Source organism: Sesamum indicum, linkage group LG2 (assembly GCF_000512975.1).
Source record: "Sesamum indicum cultivar Zhongzhi No. 13 linkage group LG2, S_indicum_v1.0, whole genome shotgun sequence".
Taxonomy (NCBI): Eukaryota; Viridiplantae; Streptophyta; class Magnoliopsida; order Lamiales; family Pedaliaceae; genus Sesamum; species Sesamum indicum.
This window is the reverse complement of record NC_026146.1, coordinates 9,879,552-9,900,786: the sequence shown is the minus strand read 5'-3', so window position 1 is coordinate 9,900,786 and position 21,235 is coordinate 9,879,552. Positions and strand designations below refer to the sequence as shown.

Here is a 21,235-nt window from a genome sequence, read left to right as displayed (position 1 = left end):
TTATATATCTAATAAAAATAATAATTAGAATTGTTCAACCATCATCATCATCATTATATAAAGCATTTCTACCTATTTTCAAATGTTGAAAACTGAAATTGAAAATGAAAACACAACCAAACGGGCCCTAGGGTTTTGGGACTATAAGTGTTGAACACGTAAAGCGTGGGATCAAAAGTGAGAATAACGCTATCTAGTGGGACCAAAAGTGATATTTTACCGTTGACCAACATGGACCATACCAGCTGGCTAACGGCACGTGACTCTGTCAGTTTTTAACGGCGCGGAGCTAAAAGTGTTAAAAAATTAGGGTTTTGGGACTACAAGTGTTGAGCACCTAAAGCGGGGGACCAAAAGTGAGAATGACCCTCTTTAGTGGGACCAAAAGTGAAATTTTGCCAAATATTTTTATGTAATTCGATTGCATTATTTCAGATAATGAATATTTTTCTACAATTTTTAAATTATTCAGTATGAATCTCTTTTTTGGTATATTTTACTAATTATATTACTACTAAACTATTAGTAGTTTATATTTATAACAATAAATTAAAATTTAATACTATATTTTGGTTTATTTATAACATAGTATACATTATGCAATCTATTTTATTACTTATAAATTTATATAAAAATGATGATTCGATCCCATGATTTAATCTAATAATAATAATAAATAAATAATAAAAAAAATTACCAAGCTCGAGCTCAAGCCTAATTCTTGCAAATCGAGCTCGACTCGTTGTCACCCCTACTTACAACTATAGTTAAAAGAGCCAGGTCGCCCCTTCCCCACCACTCACCTCCTTTGTGCCTATGTATGTGTTTCTTATCTTCTTTTTCCCTTTTATAAACATCACTTGTAATTTATACCAACTTAAACAAGCGTACGAGTAATTGATTAGTAGTCCAATGATGTCTTAACTTTGTTGAGGTTCTGTGGTCCTATTATGAATTCAAATTGTACCGAATATGTAGGTACTTGTCTCACTTTATATGAATTATTGTAATTTATTTACAATTATATTGATGTATAGATTGAATCAATTTAATATTTTAAAGAAGTAATTAATTGATAGAGAAATTTTGGATTAAAGATTGAGGTAAAAGTTGTTGACCAGCCAAGATTTGAAACCGTGTGTGAGAGTGGGGAAATGGGTTGTAACTAGCTGCGCGGCATCCTTTTCCTATCGGCCATGATCTGTGTCCAGCTCAAATCACTTTACCCCCACAACTTGCTGCTTCCGCCGAAGCTTCCCATCGCCTCACCAACCCCCCAATTTCCACCCCCTATAAATATCATCCCATAATCCACTACTCTCATTGTCTTAGCTCTACACACTCAATTTCCTGATACTCAAAACTCTCTTGACAGCAGCGTTATTAATTATGCAGAAACCAATGGCTTCTTTGAGCTATAGTTCGCTATTATTCCTGACAACCCTTTTGATCAGCTGGTTCATGGTTTCATCCTCAGCCAATTTCTATCAAGATTTCGACATCACATGGGGCGACGGCCGAGCCAGGATTCTCGACAATGGCCAACTTTTAACTCTTTCGCTTGATAAGGCCTCCGGCTCTGGATTCCAGTCCAAGAACGAGTTCCTGTTTGGCAAGATTGATATGCAGCTCAAACTTGTCCCTGGAAACTCTGCTGGCACTGTCACTGCCTATTATGTGAGCATCCATACATAGACAAAAGCTCTTGTCATTTTCGGTTTCTGTTCATGCACTAAAATGGTTGTCTGTTGTTGCAGTTGTCATCACAAGGACCAACCCACGATGAAATAGACTTTGAGTTCTTGGGCAACCTCAGCGGCGATCCTTATATTCTTCATACCAATGTGTACAGCCAAGGAAAAGGCGGCAGGGAGCAGCAGTTCTATCTCTGGTTCGATCCCACTGCCGACTTCCACACCTATTCCATCCTCTGGAATCCCCAGCGCATCATGTAACTACTCTTCCCTACAATTGCTTTACACCTTGTTTGAAACGTAGGAACAAAATTACACGATTCTGTGGCAGCGTAATTGAAACATCGGTGGATTCATTCGCTCTTCTTGTATATTGTGACTTAAATTTGGTGGTTCATGCACAGATTTTCAGTGGACGGGACACCAATAAGAGAGTTCAAGAACCCAGAATCAGTGGGTGTGGCGTACCCAAAGAACCAGCCGATGAGGTTATACTCCAGCCTCTGGAATGCAGATGACTGGGCGACAAGAGGCGGGCTAGTGAAGACTGATTGGTCACAAGCTCCATTCACTGCCTCATACCGGAATTTCAATGCGGATGCCTGCGTTTGGGGCTCTGGCTCATCTTCTTGCAGTTCCAGCTCTCCTTCAACTGGAAACAGTACTAATGGGGGGTGGCTGAATGAAGAATTGGACGCAACAAGCCAAGAAAGGCTGAAATGGGTGCAGAAGAATTACATGATATACAATTACTGCGCGGATGCTAAGCGGTTCCCTCAGCAGTTCCCTCCGGAGTGTGGCATCAATTGATTAATATAGAGCATACTACTGCGGGAGAAATATGGTGTAGAGATTTTCAGTTCATTCTTGGTTCTTAGGACAACTACATAGATATATTCTTTTATTACTTTTATTTTATTGATGGCTTTTTGTAAGGGAATGAGTAAGTTAAGTGTGGGAGTCTAATGTAAGATTGCTATGTGCTCGAAAGTTTGTGATGGTTAAAATAGACGTTGCAAAGGACTTGCAATAAATTGAGAAAAACACATTATTGATGAGTAATTCACTTGTTTAAGAAATAACATGCGAATTCAGAATATTCTTGCCGAAATCTGAATCAACTACATGATCCAACCCTGAACCTAAATCGATTAGGTAATTATGACAACTCGCGAAATAAGCATATCACAATTATTATGTATTACAATTTAAAGCATATTACAATTATTATATATTACAAAGCATATTACAATTATTATATATTACAAGTTAAATTTAGTTTGACTGGACCTGATTTCAAACTGATTTCAAAAACTTTCCCAAGGTCGAAGCCAAGACAAATCCTCCAGAAAAAGACAATCAATCCAAATGTAATAGCTGCTGTAATCTAACATCTCTCCAGTAATCCAAAACTTAGCTATTTTTCGTGTACAGTTTTAGAATTTTACAATTATCTTATCTTTAAATGATCTAAAAACCTCCAACGAGGTTATGTTTTTATTTTTTCTTTCTAAAGTTTTTCCAGACACCATCAATTTGTGGGACTTATCATTAAAATTAAAGAAAAGCAAGGGGAGAAAAAACTGACAGGGAAAAGAAGTTGCATTAATACAATTTTCATTACATTCATCCCATAAACTCAAATGGGCAGAAGGGTCTGAGTATACAGAAACACATTGTGCCATTCATATCGTACCCTATCCCTGTCATCTCCAAAATAGACAAGCACTTTCGATGTTCTATTCCCTGGATTATAACAAACGATTTTATTCGGTATAGACAGCACGATTTCAAACAAATCATCACCTTCTCGGACCACGTTCAACACAGAATAGATGTAATACCTTCCAATTCCAGACCTCTGATTGCCCTCTACATCCAGAAACTCGTGTACTCCAATGTATCTCACCATCTCCGGGAATTCGGATCCTATGGTACCAAGATTCACCCGGTACCGCAAGAACCACCCCGAATAGTCATTCTGTAGTTCGTAGATATCAATTGACGAATCCCGGGTGATATTCGTTTCAATATCCACCAAATGCAAATGTCCCCCGGATTGTCCCAGATGCCACGACCTTTCCATGGCTTGAACTTCACTTTGGATGAAAGGCATCCGCAGAAATCCCAGGCTCTCTTCTTCAACTTTGAAGTAAAAAGACCCGCCGCCTGTCGAATCGAGGTAGTGAATTCGTTTGTTCCAGTACACCCCACGTCCGCGGAATAGGATTCCGGCGCGGATATTGAGAAACGGGCCCTGGCAAATTTTCCAGGAACCCGTTTCCGATGAGAAGATTTGGATCTCGAATTCGGGCCCGTCAGGGGGGTTACAGTGGCGGAAGCATATGACCTTGTAATGGGGTGATTCCCGGGGATCAAATGCCAAGTCCATGGTGACAATCGGCCTTTCTGCCAGCATTTGAAGCGAAGGAAGTGGGCTGGATTTCTTGGTTGTTGGATTGGAGACGAAGTAAATAACATCAGTATCATGCCAGCTTGGGGGTGAAACCAAAAGGCATAGCAATAAACCATTGCATGAGCTGAAAATGGTTAAATTGGAAGCAAAGGGCGTGATTCTCAAGAAATCAAGAATTGGGACAGGGCCGAAGCTTGGCCGGGAGGTGACGTTTGGTTCGACGGCGAGGGTGAGATATAGGAGGGATGGATATTGATACAAGAAGAGGCCGGAAGTTGAGGGGTTGGGGTTTTGGAGAGAGTGATTTCGGGCGAAGTAGGGGCTGGAAATGAGATTGAGCCACTGGATTGAGACGCACTTGAATCTGAGGAGAGATTTTGTGGGCAGACGAAGAAGGATTTCTGTCAGCAGGTCTTCGTTTGCAGCTACTATTTCTGCAGATCTTTTGGTCATGACTGTAAATTTCTCACCAGAGTATGAACCCAAGTTTTGATTTGTGGCTGTATATATAATTTCTTTTTATAATATATAATGCTTGCATGGCTCATACGTGGCACGTATATAGACAGCTTCTGCTACAAATGTTGACAGGACAAATAAGGTGCTGTCCTTGCTCTCTCTCTCTCTCTTTCTCTCCATATATATATAGAGAGAGAGACTAGATTATATATATATATATATTTATTATTGTCTTTTCTTATATTTCTAGGTGCCAGGGTTGAGATTGTTGGTGGGTTTTATTAAGTGTGCAGGTAGCAATTAATCAATGTGAGGTTAGAGTTTGCGTGTTGCAATTCAAAAGTGACGTTTTCGTGATGCTTTAAATCTGGGTGGTTGAAGTGAATCTGGATGTAATATTATATAGGGAGTTGGAAATATCCTTGTAATGTTATTAGAAGAATAACAAGGAGATATCTTCCAAATCCAAAAAAAAACAAGGAGATATCTTCTGTTGATAATCATTGGGTCAAAGTAATTCAATCAAACACAATCTTAAATCAAATTAGATTAATTACACTTAAATTCCTTTAAAAATATGAAATTATATTTTATTTAAAAACAAAAATCTAAAAATATATTTATACCCTTCTTAAATATTCTTCATTTACACCTGACCAACTTCTGTTAAGAATTAAACAAAAGATACTAACGTTAACCCAAAAAGTTACATAATTTTTTAAATTTTGTCTCTCATTTAACATTCTCATGTATATTTTTGTACTTATAAAATAAAAAATATAATATCTATATTAATATAAAAGGAAAAGCTCTCCACACTCACAAACAGTAATTAATGATATTGTTGCACTAATTTTTTATAATGCCAAAAATATTGTTCAACTAATAGAATAACTACTTTATTCAACTTTTTAAATTTTACATTCATTGATAAATTAATTTTCTTTTCTTTCTCTCTTTGTGTTTCTCAATGTGATATATTGATTTATATATTTTACTTTTATTAATAATATCTTTAAAGTATGAATTTATTTATTATATATACACAAGAATGATGTACCACAATAACTAATATATATATATATATAAAATAAGATTAATATCATTATATTTTTTTTCTTTATAAGCATAAAATTATTACAAGAAAATAGTTAATGTTGGGTAAAATTAAAAATTTATGTAAATTTTTCTTTTTTTTACAAACGTCTGCATTTTTTTTCAAAATCCTAACAAAAGGGATAAAGTGTAAATGGTAAATTTTCCAAGATGGCTTAAGATTAATGTCAAAAATTCTTTTGGAAAAATGTAATTTCTAAGTGTAATTAACCCAAAAAATAATAATAATATGTCCATAATATAGACATTAAAACGAACATACTTGTGCCCATGAACATGGCAGTGGTCCAATGTGTCTATAATCAGGAGATGACAATGAATGTAATAATATTCGAGATTTTCAGGCTGCAAAGACTGCAGATTCATCTTTCTGCAGGCCAAACTCCTGGATTCTGTCATAAACTTTCCCCAGAAGGGTGCGGCAGATGTCTGGAGAAGTGCAGGGGCCACACATCATGTAAATGACATTTCCTAGTGGCCTCATGTAGATGCCATCTTCTCGGAGATTTTTCAGGAGAGAACTTGCATACATTGAGGCATACCTGAATTATGCCTCCAAAAGTTCAACACTTTTTATAATAGAGGAGTGACTACCAGAAGAAGGTAACATAAACACAAGAAAACGTTTGCTGATAAAGTAGGGATGACCATGTTCTCAATAGTGATTGTAGGTCAGAGGGTACAAGGCAATAATGATCTTGTATTAATTTGAGCTGAATATTGAAGAAGAGAGGAAAAAATCGTTATTTGACACACTAATTATCCAATGGTGAAAAGAGTACTTTTTGCCGGCTTCTTTTCTCCAACGATTGCAAGAAAAAAGTAAACTCACTCATTTGGAGAGTGCAATGAGGTTGGAATTTTGAAAAGAATTGATAAAAATTATGAGATAGAGCAGGGAATTCAAGAAATGATTACCCCGCGTTAAGGCCTTCAGCTAGAAGTTCGATGGCACAGAGAGTTCCCAGTGCCACCACTCTGTGGACTGCTGGAAGTAACGAGATCTGGGAAACTAACGCTGCATCCCACAACTGCAAACATCAGAAAGATAAGTTCAGTCCACTCAAATAAAATAGAAGCTGCTACCTTCTTACTACTGATAACAAATAGGTAACTTGCTAGTGATTCACAAAATGGACCAAATACGCAGTACCAATAGTATTAGATGATTGCAAAAAATTTACCTCCTGAAGCGATCTTGATTCAGATATCAAATTCATGTTTGTGTTAGAGTCCTTGAACCATTTCACGGACTTAACAGCAGCCGCACACCCCATGGCATGTGCAGAGTATGAGTGCCCGTGCAAAAGAGCCTTTAGCTGAAATTCGAAGGAGAACTATCAGGTTTCCAGCTATAAGCATGAAACATGATCAAGTTGTGGAAAGTACTGGGAAGGGTAAGCATCTGTAAATTAAAACTGGAAGGGCTATGTGTGAGTCAGTGTGGTTCTACTTTTAAAGCTATGTCAAAATCTTAATTGCTCCAGAGGAGAGCTGAACTATTAAAAGCCAGCATTAAGAGGAAAAGAAGGTAATATTATAACCCCAATGAGAATTTAGGGAAGACTCCAATTTCCTCCATTCATCTAAAAAATACCAACTGCAGGATTTTATATTGCCCTGCTCATATCTTAGTGATTCTCAAGAAGAAATAAATTTCCTCCTGCACTGACATTCTGATTTTATTGAACTAGGAAAACCCTGCATTGCCAATTTATGTTCTTTTACGACACGTATTTATCACCTTAGAATCTCCGGTAAATGCTTCAAAAACAGCATCTGATGCTAATGTAACAGCCAAGGGTATGATGCCACCAGTCATCAGCTTCGCAAAACAGGCAATATCCGGCTGACAGTAGAGCATTTCTGCTGCGGACTGCATGAATATCTGATTAAATAACTGCAAGGATAAAGTTACAACGATAGCACAGTTGAAGTTATGATTAACTAACCTCTGTTCCAAGACGCCAGAATCCTGTGAAAACCTCATCAAATATAACAGGAATTTTTCGATATTTGCATTCTCTAACAAGTATACGCTGATACAGCGGATCAATCATCTGCATTCCACCAGCACCCTGTATCACTGTAAATCATTGCAATTAAAATCATACAACATTTCCTCACTCCTACAGGAAACACCCATAATGACTCCACGTGTCAAGGCCATCAGGCTGTATTAACACGGAATTCATGTGAAAAGCCAAACTATTTTCCCCATACCCTTGCGCATCTCTCAGCTGACTCATAAATCTAATTCGTCAATAGTACTCAATCAGACATCAGCTAAATGCTAAATGAAAATAAGGCAGAATGATGGAGTCAGAAACTTGTTTCTGGCAGGGAAAAACTTCTGTGGTTGTGTTAAAAAGAACTTATAGCTTAAGTAACATATATATCTAAATTTCATATAAAATTTGCTTTTTGAGGTTTTCATAAGTATACCACTGAGAACCAAATACTAATTCAAGTCAAATGCGAGCACTCCATACAACCTTCTGCGGGACTTGATTTCCCATCCTACCTGTATTTACCTGCCGCTTCTAAGATACTCTTGTAACCTTGAACCCGAGGAGATAAAAGAACTCAACCAAACTTGCAAAGATCCGAAAATGAATAAAAAAAATACAAAAACATTCTTGCCTGGCTCAATAATTAATGCTCCAATGTGGGAAATCCCATTAGAATCTGACAGCGAAAGCAACTCTTGTAATACAAAGGAAGCATACAGGCTAGCAAGATCCGAACCATCCCGGCTCCTCTTGAAAATTTCATCACGTGAACTGAAAGCTACAAAAGATATGAACCATTATCTAGAAGGAATCTTAAATAATATAGAACTCTCCAGAAATGAGTAGAGTGAAATACTTCACTTACACAGACATTCATGTCCTGATTTCCCAGATTGCATCTTCTGAGGGAGAGCAACCTTCCAAATATCATCAGACATGGAAACTGTTGGTGGATCTAGAAAGTGACCTCTTCCCCTGTACCTGTAGAATTTCATAATCTAACATTACAAAAGATTCCACCAAGTTTCTTCAACAATTTGTCCTTCATCACATACCATAACCGTAATTCATGGGATATACAGGTCCAAAAAAGAGTAATGTGGCAACAAAAAGTTGGATACAGAAATACATTTTCATAACAGAGGGTCAAATTCTTAAAAATATCATACCAGATCCATCATAAAATAATAGAAGGGAACCAACAAGTTCAAAAGGTATAGAATGGATAGCATAGTTGACAATATTTTAACTGAACTTGTCAACACTCTAAATAGATTACACTCTACATGTTTGAAATATCAAGAATATACTCTTATTGAATACTTGGAAGTGGAACATCATACGAAACACGATTTCTATAAGCTACAATCAGGAAAGTTTCTCAGTCTCCACATGAAAATCCAAGGGCAATACTCCAATTTATGACCTAAAACCCAAAAAATGAAGGCAGATGTAAGAGGTTTGACATGTTTACAGAGTGCAATTTTCAGGGGAAAAAGAACTTGAATGGAAAAGATCACCATGGCAAACAATAAGAAATTTATTTGCACTAAAAGAGAACCCATATGCATGCTTTTATTGGAAAACCATACCAGGGTTGCTGAAGAAAGCCAGTATAAGGTGAAGGTGCCTGAGCTTCCATAGCACCTAATGTATCACCATGATAAGATCCCCGAAGAGCTAAAACCTAATCCAAAGAAGACGTAAGCCCCGGATTAGCGCCAAATAAAGGTCATGAGATAGGATTGAATTGAAAATAGGTGGTTTTTCAATATTTGCTTCATTAATTAACTGAAGAATGCAAGCACAAAGACCTTAAAAGAGAAACTCCAACATTGGCCAACAGTGCGACGGCACTGCTAATGGATAAACGAGAGATAATAAATGCAAAACTTAGGAAAAATTTTGCTGTAAACAAGTTTTTCATCTTCATGGTGGGAGCAGAAAGAGCGGAGAGAGAACTGCATCAAACTAAATAATATCAATTTTCAATCTGGGTGGTTGTACTCACTTTGAGATCCATGCGTTTTCCATTCACATCAGCATTCACAAGGTCCAATAGCACTTTATTATCAGACAAGAACTTGCGAAATGCCATTTTGAGAGCAATTTCTACTGCTGTAGATCCATTATCAGAGAAGTACACTCGGGAAGCCCATCCTGGAACGAAACAGTTATTGTAGCAGAAATGAACATAAATTGCTTCAGGAGACCCATAACTTCACAATATAGAAAAATCAGACACATATGAATAAGACAAAAACTGTATGTGAGCCTGATGAAGAGCATAACTAATAAACAAAGTTGTCATTTTAGACATGTCCAAATGCAGAAGTCTAAGTCCAATATATCAGTTAATCAGCAAAGCCAAGGACCATTCTATGTATGCATTTCAAGAGCTATGCTGCTAAGTAGAGCTTCCAATAAAACTGTGATTCTCTTTCCTTCACAGAGTAATTAACAGCAAGTTTTCTTACAACAGTAAAATGACAAATTGAAGTGAAAAATACAAATCAAATACGCATGCATGTTCATACAAGTAGAAATAAAGCTGAGCATAATGATTATGTGTGCAGTGTGGAAGAGTATGTCTGAGATATGGAAGCTTCTAACCTCACTAAAAAAGAGCTACTAGCTGTCATTTTGACTGTCTGATAAGCCAAGAACCATATTTCCAATACCTAGGAGACCTATTAATATGTTTGAACATATATGTGGTAAAAGCAACAGAACTAATGTATATCTTAATGAGAGTCAGTAAGTCAAGATTAAAGATAGATAAATCGCCAAACCAAAACAGGCGTCTTTAGACAAATCTCGTAAATAGTCAACTTCCTCAGCCAATTCATAGATGAAGAAGGTTATTTAGTTAAACTTCTCCAAATTCTGGTTTCATTCTTAATTATTAAGGCAAAAGGAAAAGACAAGTTGGGAATAAAGGATCTACCGCTGAGGGGAACAGAGAGAAGCTAAGAGAATGCTGATCCTAGTAAAGGAAAAAGGAAGCCTTCAATTTATGAAGACAGATTTCTCGGGCTGTTGAATGTTCTAGTGAACAAGATGTGTGAAAATATATTTCTCACCAGGTCACTTATCTTAACTCATAATTTTTCCTAGTTTTCTTTATTCTTGTACATAGAGATGAAGGTCGTGCTTTTACCGAATGCATTGATAGAAGTAATGCATCACCTTAGATGTTATTAGAAGATGAAAGACGAAAGATTTACATTTTGCATGGATACAAAATACATTGATACAATAAGATCAAAAAACAATTAAAGGAAAAAAGCCAAAATATATCAAATCCTGTTAAGAAAGCAATTCCACCTCTGTTTCCTTGTCTATCATTGATTTAGAGAAATGACAACATTCTGCTCCAGCACATTCAACAGCCTTGAAAAGTTTCATAAACCTACTACTCACATTGGATTTCTCATTTTCAGATCATTAGTTATATTCCCCAGGATCGTATTTCATGCTTGGTGATTTCTTCCAGAGAAGTGGTATTGTGAAATGCATCGCCAACAATGGGGATGGAAATCAAAGGTAAATCCATGCAGAAATATAACCAAGCTGTTTCCAATATATATAGAAAAGAAACTAAAAAGATCACGCTATTGTATTCTTATCAAAGAAACAAGAGTAAGAAAAACTATAAACTTGCCTTTTCCCACGCCTTCAAGCAAAATTTCAGCTAATTCTAGAGCAGGCTCATATACATTCTCCGGAAACATTACATGTCCATATCTTGCAGCAGTGTAGCCCATGTCTCTAGCAAGTTCAATCTGTAACCGCCTAAAGAAAACAGCTGTAATGTAACTCATAGAAATGCCACCAAATTATGACATTCAGAATATTTCTGAGACAAATAAAAAAACATGATTATTCCAAAAACTTTCAAAAGAGATCTTATGTACTTCATGACATGGGATTTACAGAAACACTATGCACAAGTATAGTTAGCTTGTGTGAACGTATTTGTGCATTTTCTCCCAAAATAATAAACTTTCTCCCTCTCTCTGGACTAACACCCCCACCCACCCCCCAGCTACTACAAATAAAAATAATAAACTAGCACTTCTTTGACATACACCAAGCAAGGCAGTAGGCAGTAGCTATATTCAAACCCCATAGTTATGAGATACGTGATTGTACGGCCAGTTCTTTTGTTTTTTCCCAGAACCTGAAGTACAATTAAAAGTAGCAGCTGTATCCCCCCTATTTAAGAGTAAGAAAAACTCTGACAAGGACAGACCCTTCTACATTGATAGAAGAGTGTGAATGAACACTTTTGCATTTAGGGTTTGTTTGATCCAAGTAAGAAGGAAGTGGAAGAGAAATGGGAAGGGGAGGGAAAGAATAATAGTTTTCCTTCAAGTTGTTTGTTATAATCGAAACAAGAGTAAATCTCAAATACTTCTCCTTGTTTGGTACGAGAAAAATAGATCAAGAAGAAAGAGTAATTTTTGTAAGTTTACTAATTAGCCCTTTATCTTTATTTTATATTAGAAATAAACAAGTTACCATTATACTTAAATAACTTTAGTATATAAAAAATTTAAAATTCTTATTAGTAAAATATCCATCATACAAGAACAAAATTATATTCTATTAATAGAAATATTCATCAAAATGAGTATTGTGCATTTATTCTAAATTGTTAAGTTAAATAAAATAAAACTACTAATGATCGAAGATGTAGTATCTTTTTCCGACTATTTGATTATCTTTTCTAAAAAACCATGTAACGGTTTTATCAGCGGGAAGGAAAAAGGAATTGAACAAAAATTATATATAGGTAATAGAATATATAAAAATAAAATATGTATTTTTTTGTCTTTTTGGCTTATACTTTCACTAAATTGGGTGGAAACAAAATTAGACTTTGGAGGGGTTTCATATACATCCAATTTTACTTTCCCTCTAACTATTCTCCTTACGCAAATACCAAACCTTTTCTTATACATCTATTTTTACTTCTTTTTTTTTATATACCCACTTTTCACGCCAACCAAACAAACCCTTAGTTATCCCCTAAGAATCTGATGATAAAGTAGATATCATTCCCCAAGGTCAGGGAAACAAGTGCAATGCCAAAGCCCCTAATGTCAACAGAAGGAAATGTAACCAGGAGCATTACATGCAAAGCACGAATTCTTGGACCAAGATCTCAGTCTTTGATATTGCACAATCAAATGATTTCTCAATTTCAGCTCAGAGGATGGTTTTATGGTTGTAATAATACCAACTGTAAGCAATGGTAAGACATATACAGATATGAAAAGACCGACCTGCAAGTTATCATCAGGGCCCTGCGTCCACCAACTTGCACAAGCATCAAATTGTTGAGATATCCGATTGCAACTCTGAAACAAATCAATGCATGATTCACAGTTAGCCTAAATTTGTTCAAACTATATGCAGCATTTTAATGAAGTAACATGAAGTTACAAAATGAAAGAGAACAATGTTTTTTGGTGATAATAATTAAAAGGGATAATTATACTCCCCTCCCTTGAGGTTTGGTGTAATTACACATAGACCCCCTGCGGTTTGAGAAATTACATCTAGCACCCTATTTGCTTCCGTCTAACAAATAAGTCCCTTCGTTAGTCAAAATTCATTGAATTTGCTGATATTAAAAAAAATTAGAAAAAGAACTTTTTACTGGCCAAATAAATCTTTTTACCACTAAATAACCCTCATACGTTTTCACGCATTAATGCTTGTGACATGCAATTAGAAAAAGAACTTTTTACTGGCCAAATAAATCTTTTCACGCACTAAATAACCCTCATACGTTTTCACCATTATAAGGGTAATAGTTCGAAAAAAATTCTTTGACATGCAATTAGTCAATCAAAGATAAACATCAACTTTCATTCAGTTTTTTTGTTAATATTATAAAATTTAGTGAATTTTGACTAATGGGAGACTTTTTTGTTAGATAGAAGCAAACCTCAGGGGTGCTTGATGTAGTTTCCCAAACCATAGGGGATGTACGTGTATTACACCAAGCCTTTGGGGAGGAAAGTGTAATTATCCCTAATTAACATATGACTTTGCAGAAATCTTCATAAACAGCATTGAGCAACATCTCTGCTAAGATTACAAGAATCTGTTTAAGAAATATGGTATAACTCCTTTAAAACTAATGCCAACCTTGTGAACAGCAAAGTTCTCTCCACAGCGTGAATCTATAACCGTAACTTTTTCTTCAGGTACAAGCTTGTGCTGAGTGAATGGCCACCAGAATATATCACATGCTTTCTTTGGCATGTCATGTAATCTCTGCATTCTTTTCTGAAAATCTGAAAGCATTATTTCCTTGAGAGAAGTGAAAATCATCTGAGATTTGTCAAACCAAGACATCAGGTCATCTGACATGTCCGTTGGAATAGATGGAAGCACGAATACAGGCACCCTAGGAAAGGCCACAAATACTTTTGTTGGTTTCTCTTGCAAACAAAACAGATAAGATATGAAAACTCAACACATATTACTACCAGACAACTGCAGACAAGCGCAGATACTGTTTGAACTTGCAACCTCTTATAACTGACTGGAAATTTTTGAAAGAACGACAGCAGTAAAGAAATTTATTACCTATTCCGGAAATATGACAGTAACGGCACCTCATTCACAAGACCATGATCTTCAAAAATAACAGCAGCAACATCATATCCTCGTAGCTTTAGACTTTCATACGCAGATATAGTTCCTGAAATACCACCTAATCGTCCATCCCCCACAAGAATTGCTGGCAGGCGGAAAGGGCTACAAGAACAGACCAGAAATATCAAAAAATGAAGGGTAAGAGAGAGCACATTGACATATCCTTGCTCCAAGATTTCCAAAGGAAGCAACTAATGATAGCATGCCTGGTTCACAAATGAAGGCTTCAACTATAATTCTTCCAGATCAATTTCACATAAGCTATCAACACCAGAGTAAAATCACACCTTCATCCAATAATTTTGAAAGAAGAGAGAATGATGTTAAGATTGATCAATATTCCACAGCAGGGTAATATGCTGCTCCACTAAAGAGTAAAACTCTACAAATGTCCATATCTAGAATTTATGCAGCACTTTATGTCTTTCATTCCTCATTTATACGTTACTCTGTGGTTTGGTATATCAATAAATCACCTCACTTTCAAAGGCGTCTTAGTCTCTAAATCCAGCAGGAAAATTCAATTCTCACATGCTAAAGGTGAGTAAACAAAATAGACACGCACCGGTATAAGTCGCACTGAAGAGATCCAGATGGCCCGGGACTGGCTACTCCACCAGCAGTCTCAATCACACACATAACCTCCATTTCTTCTGTGTTACAGGATGCCCCGATCAAACCATTTTCTAAACATCTTTTCAGCATGTGCAAGACCTCTGAGTCCCCGACCATTGCTTCTTCCCTCTCAGCAGCTAAATGAGGCGACACAGCCTCTTTCCATGCATACATCGTCTTACAAACAATCTGTGAAGCCGGAAACAATTCAGTTTCATTACTCTCACTCCCCCGCAATTTCCTCTCTTCATACCAATGAACATTCTCTAATCCACCACCGAAGTTTCCACCTTTTTCAACAACCTCAACCCCGAAAGCTTCAGTCCTTAAGCTACCACCTGCCATCCCATTCCTCAAAACCGCATTTGCAGCCGGACTAGAAGCTTTTAAAACAGAATTTGACGCAAATACCGAGAATGGCAGCGGCTTGTAAGTGAAAAACTCTGAGAATTTTCTGTAAACAAAGCGCGAATCGGAATCATCAGGAAAACCAGTCTGAATTGGCTTAACATAAACAAATCTCTTTCTAGGAAACGGAGCAGATGAGGAGGAGAGAAAGGACATTGAGAGCCCAGCAGAGACGAGGGTTTTGCCGAGGGAGGTGTTGGAAGCCCAAATTGTATAAATTGGGTGCGTGAGGGGGTACTCTATCACCGAGTGGAGACGGCGGCGGTGGTAGCGGTGGAGAAAGTAGGATTGTTCGAGTACGCGGCGGCAAAATGAAGCGGAGATGAGAGCTGCAGTGGGGGACATTGTGTGAGCGAGAGAGAGAGAGAGCAGCCCTAGAGCTATGGTAGTTAAGGGTGGGGGAAGGGTTTTAACGGCTACGAGGAAAAGGGTAGGAAATTCAAACGTTAATAACAAGGTTGAGTTATCGTAATTTGATTGGGTGGGCGCAAGGGAGTAGGTCTATTGGAGAGCTACCACATGACAGATGGCAAACATCCCGACCGCAAATTTTCATTTGATAACAAAATTGGAAAGTACTAAATAACCGACACAAAATCTCACTAATAATAAATAAATAAGATGACGCCCTAAAATTTATAAAACGCTCTTAGGAAAAAAAAAACATTTTACAAGATTTCACTATTTTTGGTGACATTTTAATCTTTTTATACATACGAAGCCAAAATTTCAATTAATTTTTATATTGAAAATTTACATTTTTGGTATAATATTTACTTCTTGTTATAAAAGGTTATTTACTTGGTTTTTGCTAGCCCGTTACAATTTGGGCTGGCCCGATATTAAAATCAATTTTTAGGTGATTTCAATCACTCAAAATTTCTATTGATTATGTAGTCACCCACATGGTCCATTTTACCCTTTTTTGTAACTTCTGTTTTCGTCATTAGCCTCCTTTTTTGTTATCATTATGCCAATGGCTTGTCAGGTACATTTAATGCACCTGACACAAGGTTGCTAAACTACTCAACTCAACTCATCTTCCCCAATATTTCTTATGGCAGAAAGCAAACTCCAAGAAGAGGTGAAAATGGCTTCTCCATCATATTCTTCTCATTTTTAATTTTTTGCTACAAAAAAATGATGTTTTGTTCTTTGTTTTGAAGTCCTCGTTAATACTCTTTGTCACCCACTCATTTTGATGAATGATTTTAAATATTTATTTTTTGTGCCAGCATTGGTTATTTGTGGAGTAAGGGCTTACTGTTAAGTAAGAAATTTTTTGGGGTTTGCGCTTCGTATGTTAGTTAAGTAAGGCGATCCTTCCTCCAATTTAATTGTGATGTGTTAAACATCTTGATTTTATTTGTTCTAAAGTGTTAACTGTTAAGCAATTTGATTCAATAATTAATTTTTAATAGTTGTTATCTATTAAAACGTGTCAACGATTAACACGAATCCAATTTGGAATAGTTGGAGAGATGAGCTTGCAAATACCATGTACACAGAATGGTTGACTCGTAGAGGATGAAACCGTTGTATACTTCTTACAAATGATTACTAAAATATTTAGCAGGTCTCTGGCTGTTACCGCAAATTTCCAATACAATAGATTTGTGTTGTATATAACAGAGTAGAACTTCGTAAGAAAACTGTATTGTCTTCGCTCAAGTATTGTCCAATTTATTTCATTCTGGCATGATATTAAATTTGAACGATTTAGCTGCACTTAGTCTCTATTATATAATTTGAGTTTGTCTGTTGAAACAAGTTTCATGAGTAATGTAAACTACAACAACGACATGTCCCTTATATTTGTTTAATTGACTCTGGCATGTCCCTTATCTTTGTTTGTATGTCTTGTATGTTTGTTTATACGACTTTGTGGGTGTTGAATACTACATTGCTTTATAATCTAACTTTCGATGCGGTTCCTTGCAAACATATAACAAGGGTGGAATCTGTAATTTTTTAAAAGGCAAGAATAGTTTCTGTAAAAAAACAATAACTGGTGGGTGTCCAGATCACCAAAAATAATTCCTACTACACTTGTGAAAGTGGGAATAGGGTCGAATCCACAGGGACTGGTGTAAGTTGATTTCTTTAAAAAAAGAAAATAATGGGAGAAGATTGATGATGGAAAGAAGTAACTGAAAACACGAGAGAGAGATTTTCCAGTTAAGGTTAGGATCATGTTTGATTCTTACGAGTTGATCATTGATGCAAAAACAACACATGTGTTAATAAATAAATCAGTTATAGTGTTGGTACGACCTAACACCTTACCTTTTCGTCAGCCAAGGTACGACCGTTGACTAGATCCCTAATTAATAGACAATCTTGGGAACGTCCACAAGATTTAATCTATTAACAGCATTAAGAAGTAGAAAGGCCTGATTCTAATCAACAAACTCCTACGAGGATAATTCGTTTAAACTAGATCATACATTCCCCATAACATAACTAATTATTATGACATAATTAATCATGCTACGTTGCCACTAAGCATTGAACTAAATAAACAATTATACGGATTTATAAAGTTCAATTAGTTAAGCAAACCTTCTTAATCTAGCCACATTACTCAAATATCAGACGTTAGTAATAAGAGCATAGAGAATATCATGAATATTCATATAACAAGTGTAAAGAGAACAAATTAGATCTCACAACATATTACGAATCAAGCAATCACCATACCTTAACCAGAAAATAAAGAATTTAACCGGACATGTTAATGGAAGAACACACTAAAAAGTGGAATTCCATTAACTCCAGTTACAAATTAAAAATAAAAGAGAGAGGGTGAAATAAACTAAATAAAGTATTCTATTGAATTCCAATGATTAATGAACCCTCTTCAAATGAAGATACCCCCATATTTATAATAAAAGTCTTCTACGAATCTAGACGTAGGGGGGGATAAATACATAATTAACTCTAAAAAGGTAAATAAATCACAAATAACATATTTTAAGGAATCATTTCCAAATCTAAGCACTCCATTCCTTTTTCTCTTGCGGAAATCACTCATTTTCCTTCTTCACCCGAGTTGACCACTCCACTGAGTGTGGGCACGCTTAGTCAATCCTACAGAAATTGCCTTGTAATCTCATTTTTCCTTTTTGATGCCTTCAATTCCGATTTAGCTTGATTTTTGCCATCTTTATCTCATATCTTTCTTTTTGGCTGAATATGCAATAAAATCACATGATTAGAAATATTTTGGTTTAAAAAGAAAGATTAAATTGCTATAAAATCGTGACAATTGCGGAGTTATCAATAACTGAGAGGGTATAAATATAATTATCCCTTATTATTATTTTAAAATACAGTTTGCTCTATGTTTTCATTATTTTTGCATTATCTTTTATTGGTGAAATTATGGTTACATTCTTTGATGATTAAGTAATTAAATTATTATTTTATGATAGTTATGAACAAAATCAATTTAACAAATAAAAAATAGTTTTTAAACATTAAAATTGTGAATTTTGGACGTGGCAATTTATAGTTGATTTAGTTTAAAATTAATTATTCTATATGATTAAGTCCAAACAGTAATTTAAACACTTTAGTATCAATGTTGACAATGGGATGGGTTAATCCAGGATCGACATGAACCAGTTTGAAAAAGTCTGATTTAGAATTGGTCTAGTACTATTTATAGTCGATCGAGAGATTTCAATTGGGTCTTCCTTTAAATCTACGTCTACCAATTGACCAGACCAATCCCAAATCAAGCTAGACTTAGACTCTCAGTTGGGCCTGTCTTATTCCATTTTATGAAATTGAGGTATCATTTTAAATAATTAATTTAAATAATCCAAAAAAATAGATAAATAATTAAAAAAAAGTATAATATAACTTAAACAAATCTAAAACTACACAATAAATTTAAATAATAATTTGACCAATAAGTTTACGATAATAAACTTTGATGCGTGCCAGATTTTTTACCACACCACAAGATCGAAGAGTTTTCAAGAAAAATCCTAAAATCAACAGAGACTAACCCTGCAAAACAGAGGTTAGAACTCTGATAGTTAAATCAGTAATTGTTTATGGAATGAATAAAATGGAAACTTGAATGAAAGTGAGAATAATGGTAAGAAATGATGATAAAGGTACATATTTGTATAGAGTGCAAAATATATACTCAAAACAGTCTAAGAACCGAGAGAGAAATGAGAAAATAAGTGAGAGTTTGAGAGTGAAGAATGATGTTACCAAATGACTGCACAATGTCTTTATTAATAGGCATGTATAGAGCATGATACGAGGTTTGTTGTGGAGTATAGTACACCATTGGAAAGCCTTTGAGTTGACTATTATCTACAACAAACCGTTTGTGATTTGGACTTAATTTGACTGAGATATGTCAGGTGGACTGTCTTGCCATGTTTGCCTAAAAATTCAAAACTTGGTTACTGATTTCCAGTTCATTTGTCATCGATTTACTCGGAACCACCTAGGGATATTTTAAGGTAATGTGTTTTGATGTGTTGGCAAACTATATGACGCGTCTACCCAACTATATTTTTAGGCAAACATGGTATTGGCTTATTTTCAAGCAGACATGGCATTTACTCATTTGCCTGCTCGCTCAGTAAAGTAGAACGGAAGCCTGTTGGTTATTCTTCCATGTTGATGGGCCAATTGGACTCGTAGCCAATTGAGCTGATGTTCCTTACTTGTGGGTTTTGTCTCCTACTGGTGAGCCAGCTGGTGGGCCCAATCCAATAATTTTAGTAGGCATCATCACTCCCCCCACTCCAAGAGTGCAAATCATAGAGCTGGAGTGATGGAGTAGGTAGGATATCCTGCAAAAAAACAAGAGACCTTTCATGCTCATCAGCAGAACAACTCCCGTTGGGCTTCGTGAGTAATGTTGACCGGTTGAACGACTCCAGCTGGAGAGTCTTTCTACTCCAAGGAACTAGAGTGGGTGGATCTAGGGGAATTTTTAATTGATTTGGCTGCTTGAATTTTCTGCTATGCTTTATTGTTCCTGTAGGTTAGTATAAGTACTTGGCTAAGAATTACCCAGTTTATATACTACGTAAGATGTTCTCTACAGGTGTTAGAGTAATGTTAAGTAGGATAAGATAGGAAGGTTTCTCCATCTCCTGCTAGTATAAGTTACCCAAGTAGTAAAAGGGGATACTTTATCACACAAGTTTAGCCAGAAAACTAGGTAAGTAGGTAAGAAATATGGCCGGAGACTTGGTAAAAATGCAATTGAAGCATAAAAATAAGTATATTTACATTTTAAATTGAAAGGGAACTAGTCCCTTAATCCCTGCATTAGGCATTCGACAAGCATAAAACAAGCTTGAAATAAAACAAATGGCTATTGTAACATAAAGTGACGAAAATGTAATCACGAAATTTTACCTTTCTGATTTGAAGACTTTCTTCAAACTTTTCTCCTCCAACCATGTGCTCATGTAAAGACCAACAAGATCTCCTCTATGTTGAACACACACTATACCACAAGGTGATCTACAATAAACCTTAGAGGTAAAGTGTATGTAGTATAAGAGACTTGATTATATTATTAACTTAATATATCAAACTCAAGAGGACCTTGCTCTAACTTAAAATTAGTTCAAGAAGAACAAGAATAGAGAAGAAAAGGAGGGAGAATAGAGAGGTCAAGATGACAAGTCTGAGAGGAGTATTGTCTTTTGTATCATATACAAAATGACATGTACACAAGCCTACACATTATACACATACAAGAGACATCTCATATACTTGTTGTATGTATACATGTGTACATTGCATGTCAAGTCAAAAATAGGTACAATGTGTGTCCCCATAGTACACTACCTTCT

General features: G+C 35.9%; 3 protein-coding genes across 3 annotated transcripts; 1 reads left to right on the top strand and 2 right to left on the bottom strand.

The window, feature by feature from the left end:
• On the top strand, positions 1,315–2,756 carry LOC105155675 (probable xyloglucan endotransglucosylase/hydrolase protein 23). The gene is made up of 3 exons (XM_011071594.2): positions 1,315–1,677; positions 1,758–1,951; positions 2,099–2,756. Exons 1-3 carry the CDS (start codon positions 1,390–1,392, stop codon positions 2,502–2,504), a joined length of 888 nt encoding a protein of 295 aa, XP_011069896.1. The 5' UTR covers positions 1,315–1,389; the 3' UTR covers positions 2,505–2,756.
• On the bottom strand, positions 3,279–4,695 carry LOC105155674 (F-box protein At5g07610-like). Its single transcript, XM_011071593.2, has one exon. The coding sequence runs from the start codon at positions 4,561–4,563 to the stop codon at positions 3,334–3,336; it is 1,230 nt and encodes a 409-aa protein (XP_011069895.1). The 5' UTR covers positions 4,564–4,695; the 3' UTR covers positions 3,279–3,333.
• LOC105155673 (bifunctional dethiobiotin synthetase/7,8-diamino-pelargonic acid aminotransferase, mitochondrial) lies at positions 5,863–15,840 on the bottom strand. Its single transcript, XM_011071592.2, has 14 exons — positions 14,938–15,840; positions 14,304–14,474; positions 13,860–14,121; positions 12,989–13,063; positions 11,362–11,482; positions 9,709–9,857; positions 9,290–9,384; positions 8,563–8,678; positions 8,329–8,475; positions 7,638–7,771; positions 7,430–7,561; positions 6,870–7,004; positions 6,604–6,716; positions 5,863–6,227 (listed from the first exon to the last, which is right to left on the bottom strand). Exons 1-14 carry the CDS (start codon positions 15,738–15,740, stop codon positions 6,026–6,028), a joined length of 2,655 nt encoding a protein of 884 aa, XP_011069894.1. The 5' UTR covers positions 15,741–15,840; the 3' UTR covers positions 5,863–6,025.

Bases quoted from the DNA above. Each gene is read 5' to 3' on its own strand.
- LOC105155675 (XM_011071594.2), top strand. From the start codon at position 1,390: ATGCAGAAACCAATGGCTTCTTTGAGCTATAGTTCGCTATTATTCCTG. The intron at 1,678-1,757 runs GTGAGCATCCAT...CTGTTGTTGCAG, and splicing joins GCACTGTCACTGCCTATTAT to TTGTCATCACAAGGACCAAC. The intron at 1,952-2,098 runs GTAACTACTCTT...GTTCATGCACAG, and splicing joins TGGAATCCCCAGCGCATCAT to ATTTTCAGTGGACGGGACAC.
- LOC105155674 (XM_011071593.2), bottom strand. From the start codon at position 4,563: ATGACCAAAAGATCTGCAGAAATAGTAGCTGCAAACGAAGACCTGCTG.
- LOC105155673 (XM_011071592.2), bottom strand. From the start codon at position 15,740: ATGTCCCCCACTGCAGCTCTCATCTCCGCTTCATTTTGCCGCCGCGTA. The intron at 14,122-14,303 runs GTAATAAATTTC...GGCCTTTCCTAG, and splicing joins CTGTCATATTTCCGGAATAG to GGTGCCTGTATTCGTGCTTC. The intron at 9,385-9,708 runs GTGAGTACAACC...TCTTTGGATTAG, and splicing joins GAAAACGCATGGATCTCAAA to GTTTTAGCTCTTCGGGGATC.